This window comes from Semicossyphus pulcher, unplaced genomic scaffold (genome assembly GCF_022749685.1).
Source record: "Semicossyphus pulcher isolate SPU_LCO1_2020_fin unplaced genomic scaffold, fSemPul1.0.p SCAF_11, whole genome shotgun sequence".
Taxonomy (NCBI): Eukaryota; Metazoa; Chordata; class Actinopteri; order Labriformes; family Labridae; genus Semicossyphus; species Semicossyphus pulcher.
Window position 1 is genome coordinate 1954473 of NW_027211615.1, and position 13301 is coordinate 1967773.

General features: G+C 43.7%; 1 protein-coding gene across 3 annotated transcripts in view; it reads right to left on the reverse strand.

Annotated features, from left to right (window-relative positions):
• LOC138611122 (zinc finger protein 83-like) overlaps positions 1 to 13276 on the reverse strand; it is a 29788-nt gene extending 16512 nt beyond the window's left edge. Inside the window, exons 1-2 of one of the 3 annotated variants that reach the window (XM_069684088.1) lie at positions 13111 to 13276; positions 1924 to 3169 (exon numbers count right to left, since the gene is read on the reverse strand). In XM_069684088.1, the coding sequence (XP_069540189.1) occupies positions 1924 to 3169; positions 13111 to 13276 (1412 nt within the window). Of the gene's footprint in view, positions 1 to 738; positions 3170 to 13110 lie in introns of those variants that run through there. The other 2 variants (XM_069684080.1, XM_069684065.1) reach the window with 2 other exon arrangements.
• Between the last annotated feature and the right edge of the window lie 25 nt (positions 13277 to 13301).

Consider the following 13301-nt stretch of genomic DNA (forward strand, 5'->3'; position numbering starts at 1 on the left):
CGGGCTCTGGCAGTGCTCCTCCTGTTCCTCCTCACACAAAGTAGCAAATATCGCTCCTGCTGCTGAGTTGATGCCCTTCTACGGCCCTGTCCAGCTCTCCTCGTGTAACAACCAGTCTCCTGGTACCTCCTCCATGCTCTTGAGACTGTGCTGGGAGAAACAGCAAACCATCTTACGACCGCACGTATGAGTATGCAATCCTGGAGGAGCTGGACTACCTGTGCAACCTGATTGGGCTGCAGGTACCGCCTCATGCTACCAGTAGTGACAAGGACACTAGCAGAACACAAAACTAAAGAAGACTCAGTCAGGAAGTATCAGGAGAGAGCAACTGTCTGTGGCCACCACATGCAAAACCATTCCCTTTTTGGGGGTTGTCTTGCTTTTGCCTCTCCATTGCACCTGGTGTCTCTGTAATTTGCACCACAGCAGGTGAAATTGATTCACAATCACTCGTGCTTCCTAAATTGACAGATTGATATCCCTGAAGTTTAACTGACTTGGTGTCATACTGTGACGATTAAGTGTTCCCTTAATTTTTTTGAGCAGTGTGTAAAAAAATTCTTAAGCCTAGTTACTATTCTTTTCAGTCTGAATCAACGGTGATCACTAAATGAATATCTGGTTAGGTTAATAAACAACGAAGGAAACTGGTAGGTAAAACCTTAAAACCCGGATAACTTTACCCAAGCAACTCACCAAAGGTAAAATTAAATGCAATTAATAACCTAATTTATTCACACAAAAACACAAAAAACATTAACATGGAAATAATAAAGTCCACTTTAACAGTGCCATCTGGTCCATGAGAAAAACTCCTTGAAAAGTTCCTGGTTAACTGTTCCCAAAACTCAAAAAACATTATAATCCAGGCAAAAAGATCCAAAGCAATGCATTGCATAAAAAAAAACACAAAAAGGGGAAAAGGGATCCAAAAGAAACGCACTATCCGGTCCTGGAGTTACAGTCTGTAAAATCCGGTCTGAGTCCTCCTGGATTGAGCTCAATTGTTATGGTCCTCCCAAACACATGGAATCCTTCTTCTTTTTTTGTCCTCTAGTCCTTGTTTCAGACTGCCCTCTCCACCAGCGCCGCTGCACTCACTTCCACAAACATTTCCCCACCTTCCCTTTGTTCTCCTAATTACTCATGCCCTGCACACCTGTGTCTATCTGACACAGATCCCCTGACCAGGCTGCCTGAACACTAAACATGGCCTCACCATAAACATGGGTGACAGGGACAGATGATTTGTTTATAATTAAACCCTCTCCATTTAAAAATAATTGCTCTCCTCTTCCATTCACCCTTGTGGGTTATGTTGGTCTCTATGTTTTTCATTTGATAGTTGAAAGTTTTTGTCGTGATGGCGTAGTCCACCGGACCTCTGCCGAGAGCTGAACTAAAAGTGAAACAGCCCAGGGAGTCTTCTAGTAGCCGACCATTGAGGATGTACAGACCCAGCGTGCGACTGAGCTACAGAAGCTGAGAGACACTTGTGTTTGTGGTTTTATCGAAGTTGTGTCTGTCGGGGAGTTCAGAGAGAGGAAAGCAGCCTCTTGCAGGAAGACCTCGATGTTTGTCTCCCTGAAAGTATCAGCTATCAGCTTTCTCTGCCATTTGAACATTTAAATCCCCACAGATTAGAACACTTCCCAAACTTTTTTACATAATTAATTTTCCCCACTAAAATATAGAAAATATCTTGTTTGTAGTAGGGGGAATTCTGGTTGTAAAGGTCTCTCTGGATCTGAGTTCCTGGCTGGTTCTGGTCCTCCACAGTCCTCTCCATCAGCTCCTGTTTCTGCCTCTCCTTTCTTTATAATTTGGTTTTGATGAAGCTCTGAAGCCAGACCGCAAACACCCTTGTGTCTTGTTAACTGAGAGGGCCAAGAGAATCTTTCACCACAATCAGAGCAGCTTAAGGTTTTCTCTCCTCCATGATGTACCATGTGAAGTGTCAGACTAGAGTTTCGGTTAAATCTTTTACTGCAAACAGAGCAGCTGAAGGGTTTCTCTCCTGTGTGAATTCTCATGTGTGTGGTCAGATGCACTTTTTGGTTAAATCTTTTACCACACTCAGAGCAGCTGAACGGTTTCTCTCCTGTGTGAATTCTCATGTGTGACCTCAGATGACTTGTATAGTTAAATATTTTACTGCAAAGAGAGCAGCTGAAGATTTTCTCTCCTGTGTGAATTCTCATGTGTGTGATCAGATGCCCTTTTTGGTTAAATCTTTCACCACACTCAGAGCAGCTGAAGGGGTTCTCTCCTGTGTGAATTCTCATGTGTGTGATCAGATGCCCTTTTTGGTTAAATCTTTCACTGCACTCAGGGCAGCTGAAGGGGTTCTCTTCTGTGTGAATTGTCATATGTTTGGTCAGACTTTTTTTAAGAGCAAATCTTTTACTGCACTCAGAGCAGCTATAGGGTTTCTCTCCCGTGTGAACCAATAAGTGTTCCTTCAGATGCCTTTTACGGTTAAATATTTTACTGCAAACAGAGCAGCTAAAGGGTTTCTCTCCTGTGTGAACCAACATGTGTTCCTTCAGATGCCCTTTTCGTTTAAATCTTTTACTGCAAACAGAGCAGCTGAAGGGTTTCTCTCCTGTGTGAATTCTCATGTGTGTGGTAAGATTCCCTTTCTCTTTGAATATTTTACCACACTCAGAGCAGCTATGTGATTTCTTATTACTCTTTGGTCTCTTGTCTTTAAGGTTTTCCACAGAGTTTAAACCTGACTGATGTTCTCTGGTTTCCTTCCAATCATCATCACTGTCTTCAGTCTCAGGTTCAGAAGAGTCTTCAGTCTTGACCTCAGTTTCAGGTTGTAAATGTCTCTCTGGATCTGAGTTCCTGGCTGGTTCTGCTCCTCCACAGTCCTCTCCATCAGCTCCTGTTTCCATCTGTTCAGTTTGTCTCTGATGAAGCTGTGAGGACTGAGGTTTCTCTTCATCATCTTCACTCTTCACAGTGACAATAGTGAAGGGGAACTTGTTGGTATCAGCCTCCTCCAGTCCTTGAAGCTGCTCTCCCTCCTGACTGATCCAGTGTTCCTCCTGTTCCTCTTTAATGTGGGGGGGTTTAGTGTCCTCCTGGTCCAGACCGGGGCTCCACTCCTGCTGCTCAGGGGGAAGCTCTTCTTTACGCACCAACAGCTGCTGGACGTCTGCAGTACATAGTAAAGAAACATAAAACAGATGTTGAAGTACACCACCACCAAATGTTTAAGCAAATCTGAAAAACTTTAGTATTGTTGGAGAAAGAAACTTTGTCTTCACAGCTGGTGACTGTTGTCTAGGGGTGTAAGAAAATATCGATACACCTAAATATCCCAATATTATGTTTTGAGATACTGTATCAATTCTCAAAACGCTGTATTGATGTCCAATTAATAGTTAACATCATTTAAAAAAATCTGTCGGTCCACATGTCCTGGAAGCTTTCAATGTTCCGGACAAATGGGTGAAATTATAGTCAAATCTTATCTGCATGTATTTAGCTTAAAAACTATTTTGAGTTGTTGAAAACAATTGATAGACAGGCTTTATCAAGGGCATAGAATTGGGTAGGGAAATTAGTCAATTGTCCCTCCAATAATTTGTCCAAAAATTAATATATGAGACGCGTAATGTTGCACTTTCAACCTGTGGAGGAGTCTTTCATGAGACAGTTGAGGTGGTTCGTGCATCTGATTAGGATGCCTCCTGGGCGCCTCCTTTTGGAGGTTTACCGGGAACGTCCAACTGGGAGGAGGCCCCAGGGCAGACCCAGAGCTCACTGGAGGAATTATATATCCCGTCTGGCCTGGGACTGCCTCGGAATCCCCCAGGAGGAACTAGAAAACATTGCTGGGGAGAGGGACGCCTGGGTCACCTTGCTCAGCCTGCTGCCACCGCGACCCAGCCCAGGATAAGCGGAAGATAATGGATGGATGGATTGATGGATTTTAAATATGTCGGACTTTACCGGTAAAAAACGTCAATTACTGGATAACGGAAACCCTGGTTTACATGCAACAATTCGTGGCAGTGGTTAATTTTGTATTGTACTGTTACAATCCCCAACCGCTACATGGCAGTTCAGCCGTATAGTCAGCCGACTCTACAACTTAACGTCAACTGAGACAGGAAGTCCACATGCCTAGCATTCCGTTGGCATTAGCAAACAACATCACTGATGGCTGAATCTGAAAGTATTACACTGGCTCCCGCAGCATACAGAGCTTTAGTGTGGGCTCATTTTGGCTTACACAATAAAGAAGGCACTAAGGAGTTAGACAAAAGCCATGCCGTTTGTGCTATGCCAAAGTCAAATATTTGGGAAGCACAGCGAAACTGAGAGCGCACTAATGGAACAGCAAACGGCTAACAGGACACGACTCGTTTACCGTTAGCTTTTCCATTTCTTGTGAATTCCTGGCAAAAGCGCCTCTTTGGAGAGAGTTTTTCTACCGCAGGAGACATCGTGATTGCAGAGAGAAGTGTCCTGAAAGCTTGGCATGTTGACCAGCTTGTCTCCCCCCACAAAAACCTTGACAATACAAATAAGCATTGACATACAAACTGGAATAACGTGAAATCCAAGTTAAAGGGATCTGAGAACGCTCACTATGTACATTACTTTTTTGTAACATTTGTTTAATGTTTTCTTAAGAAAACCTGCTAGCACTTCTATTTTTCATTGCAGCGTACCACACGGTGATGGAGCAGGTGACAATGGACTCAACGATGGTGGTGTGGAAGTGCACCATCATTGTCTTTGGCAGGTTGAACTTCTTCAGCTGCTGCAGGAAGTACATCCTCTGCTGTCCCTTTTTGATGAGGGAGCCGATGTTCAGCTCCCACTTGAGGTCCTGGCTGATGATGGTCCCCAGGAAGCAGAAAGACTCCACAGTGGAAACAGTGGAGTCACTGATGGTGATGGGGGCAGGTGTAGCTGCTTTCTTTCTAAAATCCACAACCATCTCCACTGTCTTCAGAGCATTATGCTCCAGGTAGTTCTCACCACACCAGGTCACCAGATGGTCAATCTCCCACCTGCAGGCGGACTCGTCCCCACCAGAGATCAGTCCAATGAGGGTGGTGTCGTCCGCAAACTTCAGGAGCTTGACGGACTGATGACTGGAGGTGCAGCTGTTGGTGTACAGGGAGAAGAGCAGAGGAGAAAGAACGCAGCCTTGAAATCCACAAACAGGATCCTGGCATAGGTTCCTACTGAGTCCAGATGTTCGAGGATGAAGTGGAGGGCCATGTTGACTGTGTCTTCTACAGACCTGTTGGCTCTGTAGGCGAACTGCAGGGGGTCCAGGAGAGGGTCTGTGATGTCCTTGAGGTGTGAGATCTCCAGGTGCTCAAAAGACTTCATTACCACAGAGGTCAGGGCGACGGTGTGTAGTCATTAAGTCCTGTGGTCCTTGGCTTTTTGGGGACCGGAATGATGGTGGAGGCCTTGAAGCAGGCTGGCACGTCGCAGGTCTCTAGTGAGGTGTTGAAGATGTCTGAACACCGGGGACAGCTGATCGGCACAGTGCACAGAGGTGGTGGGGGAGGTGAAGGGGATAAGCTGTACCTCTTGAGTGGACTCTCAGGGGTGATAAACACAGAGCTATAGAGGAGCATCAGGCTTCATGAACAAACACATTTTATACCCCTCTGCTGCGAGTCTGCATCATTTCACAAACTAATGAAGGTGAATGAGGCTCTGTGTTCTTCCAACACAGGAGCGGGAAAGTGAGATCTGATCACAAGTGGTCACTGGAGACGTTTTAAGGGGCTTTAAGGGGCTCTTTGATGCAAGGTATGAACAACTGTGCTTAGAGCTGTCCACTTGTAATGGGATCACCCAGGACACATGCATAAAACCAAATGTGAGCAGGGGTCTCTGATGCACAGCCGTCAGTTCTTGGTGTGCTCTGGTGAAGAGTTGCACTAATGTGATATCAGATGGACTTTTCCTCTAGATAGGCCATGGAACAAGTAATGAGTTTTCGTTTTGCACCAATCAACAAAAAAGTAGCAGCTTGACGTGTTTCAGTCAGATTATCTTCATGATCGCATGTCCCGTCATGTGACTATTGCACATGTGCACGTCGCAGTTGTGGTGGTTAAATGATGACTCGTTCAGCCCTACATGAAGCCCTCACTTAGAGACTCTCTTCATGAACTACAAAGCTTTTCACTCACAGAGGGAGTTTTCCTCTTATTTTGGTCAGTGTTTACTTCCCACCTCAGGCCTATGTTAGCGATGAGTTACATCACCTGGCTGACCACATTACTGAGGTGGAGAAAAAAGTCCAGACTCCCTGCTCATCATTCTTTTAGATTTTAACAGAGCAAATCTTAGGCATGAACTGCCAAAATACAGACAGCATATTAGATGTCCCACCAGGGAAAACAACCTAGACCACTGCCACCCAGTTTTAAAGGACTCTTATAGCCCTGTTCCCTGTGTAGCTTTGGGACTCCCAGATCACCGTCTGCTCCATCTTACTCCTACCAACAGGCAGAAATTAAAATGTTCTCCCCTTATTTAAAGATTAAGATCCCTCAGAGTTGAACAACTGCCTCCCAATTTTCAAACTCTGAAATATTAGATTTTGGACAAAATAAATAAATTCAGAATGAAGTTTTGTTTGGTTTGGATTTCCTACCTTTTTGCAGCTTGTCCAATTTACCAGTTAAAGCTTTTTGTGTGTTTAATAGGATGTTTAATGACAGATTGTTTTTGGGTCAGCGATGATGGGGTTTAAATGAAATTTAATAGGGTTAAAATTTCAAATATAAACTTAAAAATGACTATCATACATTCTTTTTTCAGGACCTGAAGCCATATATATTGTGGAGATTATGGCAAAAATGTCAGTGTGGTGTAACCAAAATAAATTGTACCAAAAAATTTAACTTCTAAATAAATGAATAAACCTGAAATTCTAAATAAAACACCCTACTAACTAGTTTGGCAGTCTTTCATTAGAAATATTCAATAGTTAAAAATTATCAGGTCAACTGTCAGTCAAAGCGGTGTAACCACCATTTAAGGAGCCATTTTGTAGAAGAGTATTTGACAGGAAACAACATCACAAAGAGGGACCCCTCTCACTCTCAAAAATATGAAATCATTTGACAGAATTAAGAAACGGTTTGATATGTTCAGGGTACATGTCAAATGGTATGACCTCAGGAAAACTTTGATGAGGAGAACTTTAGCTTCTTTAAAATGCTGTTTAAAATGTTCACACCAAGGCCATGTGCTTGCATAGGTGTCCATGATAATTCCTCTAAAATTTGATGTCTGGCCTACCTGGAAAGTTCAAAGCCTGGATCTATCAGCATGGCATTCTTCCCAGAATCCTGTGGCACCTCCTCATTTATGCTGTCCCAATCTCAACTGTTGAGATCTTAGAGAGGAAGGTCAGCAACCATCTCAGCAGCTGGCTGGGGCTGCCAAAGAGCCTGCGCAGCATTGCACTGTACGGCAACAACAAACTTCAACTGCCTTTCAAATCCTTGGAAGAGGAGTTCAGCAATTGGCTGGCAATTGCTGGTGGACCTTGAACGGCAGCTGAAGTTTCCCAGCCATATTGCAGTCACCACCCTGCGACCAGACATTGTCCTCATGTCTGATTCCACCAACCACGCTGTGCTACTGGAGCTTACAGTCCCGTGCAAAAATCGCTTGGAAGAGTCCTTTGAAAGGAAGCTCTCAAAGTATGCAGGACTGGTCAGTGTCTGCCAGCAAGCTGGATGGAGGGCAAGATGTTTCCCAGTGGAGGTTGGATGGCTCAAGATGGCTGTGGCTCACAAGAGGGGTGTCATGGAGTCAGCGTAGTTAGCCATCAGGACACAAGCTGGGGTCTGATCAGCGCTAGCTGGGTCACCCGGGGGAGGGTGTATGATGTTGAAAGACCCGAAACACCCGATGATTCCAGGTACATCACTGAAGATGTGTCAAGAAGCATCTATATATATATGTTCAAACCTAGTGAAATGTCAAAATGTGTAACCGGTTACGCCATATGACTCCTATTTCAATCCTTTCAGTTAGAGGTCACTTTTGTCAAATATCAGTAGCTTATGATGCTGATGAAATATGTAATGATCTTTGTGTTTGGTTTTATTTTAGCTTGAATGCATATTTTTATTCAATTCACTTATAACTTTAAGCAATGTATACTGTAGGCACATGTAAAACAAAAAAAGTATATAAATAGCAGTATGAATTTAGTTAACAGACACCGACTGCTGAACATGAACAGCAGCTTAAAGAGACTCTCAGTGATAGGAGAAATTTTACCCAAACATTAAAGTCTACATCTACAATTGAATGAATTTCTGCTAATTCATAAGGTAATTAATTTAAATGCTGTAATATAATGCATTTCCCCTAATAGATGCCACTTTCAAACAAGGACAAAGTGTGTCGTCACTGAGCGCAAGTCAACGCTGATCCTGCTGCAAGAGCAAATAACTTTGCCAAAAACGTACCTTTGACACGTACCACCTACGTCAAACATTGCTGCAGACCAAGCACACCCCTTCATGGAAACAGTATTCGCTAATGGCAGTGTCTTCTTCAGCAGGATAATGCGCCTTGCCACACTGCAGACATGGTTCAGGAATGGTTTGAGGAACACGACAATGAGTTCAAGGTGTTGACTTTGCCTCCAAATTCCCCAGATCTCAATCCAGTCGAGCAGCTGTGGGTTGTGCTGGACAAACAAGTCCGATCCATGGAGGAACTTGCAGGATTTAAAAGGACAAATTCACCCCTGGAAAAAGCCACTGTCAGTCAAAGCTGGTGTTCTCTGTAATCAATCGAAGCAATAATATTTGAAACTGGCCTTAGCTGTGGAGGAAGTTGTACAACCTACAAACAGCTTGTGGTTTCACCCATTCTACATTCCTACAACACCCAGCGTGGGCGTGGTTACATAGGGAAGTTATAGGTCTGCCGAGAAGTCTGCCTCTTTGTTATGTTCGTTCTTTCGACCAGAACAGTTGGTAAACATAGGGGGTAATTCATCTGTCTCAAGGTCCGATTCACAAAGCACATTGACCTGATGATATTCAAGCGCAAACTCGCCCATAAAGTTTCACAGATCCGTGCAGCTTGCTCTTGTTTTGTCTCCGATTGTGGAGAGAAGCTGTCTGCAGCTCCACTCTCTGCTGTGCGGTGCTGCGCTCTCAGCTGCGCTCACACTGACAACTGCAACTGAATGCACAGATCGATGAGGAGACGAGAGAGCAGGGGGCAGATCTTTGAACAGCTTACTGTAAAGTCCAGACTCGACAGGTGTTTACTAGTATTACTCTCTGTAACGCAGCTTTATGTTTTTAAAACGAGCACGCAAGAGCAGCGTATAGTCCATCCATATAACGCCGGGGACACACCGGACGCGTAAGTGCCGTGAATAGCCGCGAAGCGAAGCCAGTTTCCTTTCGGTGTCCATGTTAACCGAGTGTGTCGTTCACACCAGATGCCGGCCCGCGCCCTGAAGCGATCGTTTCGGAGTCTGGTCCATTTGTATGGTCATGGTGTTCACCTGCGTTGTACCGGAGTGTAAGGAGAGCAAGAGGAAAAGAGACGCTGGAGTGAAACACTCCCCGTTTCCAGTCAAGGACATTGATTGTTGCAGGCGATGACAGGAGGCGGGCGTCCTGGATTAAGGAGGTGTAGTTTAGCAAGCTCCCTGGAGTCCGCCAGATGGCGCGTTTTACGTTGTCTCAGTGTTGCCAACTCCTCAGTAAGGAAAGTAGCTATTGGCTGTCCTAAAAGTCGCTAGAAGTAGCTAAATGACGCCATTGCCTTATTTGCATAATTGTTCATTTGCATGTGATTGTAATGGACGCTTTAGGAGAGAGGAATAATGTTGTGGGAGAGACAGAAAGTGAGTAAAAAACATTCTAAATATGTTTAGAACTACAAATGAACTTTCTTCTTTTGATTCTTGGTTTGTTTCTTTTTTTAATTTGCCATTGAAATAGGCCATCACTTCTCAAAATATCTTCATGACTAATGCTTTGTCTAGACCCACATTACATAAGTCCATTTTGTCCTGTATTGTTAAATGTTAGAATATCAAATTTTAAAAAATCATTGACATTTACATCCCACTCTGTGAGCCAGGACGGGATCAGCGGAAGCTTTGTGCACGTGCGATTCATTTGCAGTGTGGACTCGGAGTGGTGTGGGTCTCCTCTCCGCTCTGACTGCAGCTGGGGCTGCTGCGCGAGGCTACTGTGAGACTGCCCGCCTGTGAGTGCTTTGGGACGGGGGAGGGGCTCACGGCAGCACCTGCTGCTCGTTGAGAATAGTAACTGCAGAACGATACGTGCTTTCATGTCAGAGTCTCCAAAACGCCGGAAAAGCCTCCAATAACACCAGAAAAAGTAGTCGTATTTTCGTCATGAAATCACAAAAGGTGTCTAATGTTATTTTTAAACGGAAATAAAATAAAAACACTGATTTCAGATGACCTTGTTACTGTCATATTTTGATTTTCAGTGTCAATTTCTTTGACAAACAATGGCCTTGGACTGTAGAAGTAACATGGTCAGTTGGTGTAACTGGTTTGTTTCAATTGGCGTAACCAGTATTTTTCATAAAAATATCAAAATATACAGGAAAGTGAATGTGGAATAAAAGGTTACCCTCTATTGCACTGTAATAACATGTTTTTTACATAGTGTCAAAGCATATTTAGAACACGGAGTTGCGTTCAGAATATTTCTCACCCAATATTGCACAAATTTATTCAAAATACATTTATAGATTATCCTAAAAATATTTGTTTTCCGTGACTCTTTTATAACTGATTCATTATTAATACAAGTACACTTACATGCACACTAGCTGGATAAAATATTTAATATTTCTCATTATTATTATTATGTGTTTACACCACTTGACATTTTCAGGCATAGAAATGTAGAGTCTGTAGGCACGGGCATGGATTTCCAGGACAGCAAGTGTTCTGGTTTCCGTTTGTAGTATGCTTGTTGTCCTAGATATATTGACTAATCATGTAACAGCAGGTGTATGCAGGAAAAACTGTCTGTGTGGAGAGCAAAAGCAGGCGAAACGTAAACTGCTCTAATGACATCCCGGCTCCCAATCTGCAGATCTCTGACGGTAATTTAGCTTCTTATTAATCTCTATAAACAGCTAACAGTCAGTTCAAGATCTAAAATTGAACAATTCCCTCACGCAGTGCAACGAAAGCCGTTCAGTGTTCAGATTTCCTGACTTCCTTGAATGCATCAGGAATAATCAATCTGACCTCCATTCAACAAAAGAGCATTTTAAAAGTAGTTTTCTTCTCCTCTTGAGGACAGACCTGACAAAGCTTACTTTGACCTGTTACTAATCTGCATCATGATGTTGAAATTTCGGCAAAGGTAAGACCTGTTAATTAAAGTCAATGACAGGAAAAGCGGGTTCTTTTTCTGTAAACAATGCAGCACGCGGAAAGGAAGTCTTGACTAGAAGTCGTTTATCCCGTTTACCCCGGCATGTTCACCAGTGTCCCTAGTAGATAAAGCATTAAACTGGCTTGGTGTGCCAGTAGCATCCACAAGCCGTGGTGCAGTGACACTTCTGGCTTACCCGTAATGACAAAGACATAACTCACTTGTTCATGAACGATGACAGCTCCCAAGGCTCTCACTGGTCTTCTCGTAAAATAGTCACGATATAACACTTAATTGGCCCAAATTGTCCATTACAAAACCCTAATGTCATAATAAATAAACATCCTTTAGTTTGTGTTCATCTGTCTGTGAATTGGCTTTGTATGCACACCTGAAATACATCAGCCCCACTTTCGTTCATAATCGTGTCGTATTGTTCACAAGGACCATTCTCGTTCAGTGAGCGAGTGAGAGAGAGAGAGAGGGAGACAGACATTCGGTCAAGTGATACGTTCCGTAGTTCACCTACCCAGTGACATAGTTATTTGATACATACAGACCTCCTCCAAAAGGCTATTGGCGCGTGCCAACATCAATCAGTCTGGTTTTCTAAGGGCGGGTTCCCACCAGCCTTGTTTAGTCTGATTGTACCGAACCCTGGAGCCAGTTTGTCCCCTCGGTGCGGGTCGTTTAGGTAGTGGGAACGCCAGAATGAAACTCTGGTGCCGACCAAACAACCGGACCATGGCTGTTACAAAAGACGGGTCTCTGCCCGTTTCCAAATGAACCACGGTCCGGTTTGATTCTGGTGAGAAGGTAAACAGACTTAACGTAGGACCAAATACAGGAAGCAAACCATAAAACTGGGCATTGTAGTATGTTAAGGGGTACTGACATTTGCAGAGAGATGAGTAGAGGACAGAGGTAGGGGAGCAATGAGGAAGTAGAAATATGGGCTGACCAAACAATTTCACAAATGCTTGTGGAAACGCACGAGAACACGGAGGTGTTCAAACTGTTCGAACTGTGCAGTGGAAAACTAAAGGAGAATTGAACTGTGGAACAGTGTCGGTTAAAAGTAAAAAACTCCGACAACAAAACATTAAAGTCTCCGATCACGTTGAGTGTGATTGATCAGTGTGCTCTCTTGCTTTGTATACTTCAGGGAGTTTTCCCACGTGGAAATTCTGACCAATCAGAGAGCAGTTTCCTCCGCATCAAAACTTTTGGTCCGCTGGTAAAAGCTGCCGTGTAAACACAAACCAAACCTGGGGCAAAATGCAACTTTGTAACAATTTGGTCTTTGATTCAGACCAAACCAACAGACTTCAGGTGTGAATGCACCCTAAAAGGAAGAAGGAAGGGATTGGGACGCTGCGAACCGAGCAGAGTGAACGACAGGAACGAATCAATCACGCCGTTCACTAAACAGATTAGTTATTTTTGAATGAATTGTTCATGACCAAAACATCTCTACTATTTATCTATAATATAGTGTAGTAAAAGTAGAAGGTTGCTCAACCTATAGTTATGTACAAGTTCATCAAATCTGTATAAAAGTTAATGTACTTACACACAGTATTTTCTTAGCAGGAGCTAGCTGCGGCTAACACGCTCTGTGTCTATGAACGTTAGCTAAAGGCTCGGCTCCCTGAAACATTAGCAGGAAACACGTTTCCAGCAGTGAAAGAAAACCAACCTGCTCTCCGCAGCTTTATTTCAGGTGTTAAAATCACATCCAGCAGTTTTCTTTGGCGGTGAAGCTCCTCTTCGTATCCGGATGTTGTTTGTCCTGCCTCGTCTCTGATAACCGCAGCGAGCAGGCGCCGTCTGAATAAATCTTTAAGATCCTGAAACCCGGACATTTTCTACACATCCAAGAGTCAAAGA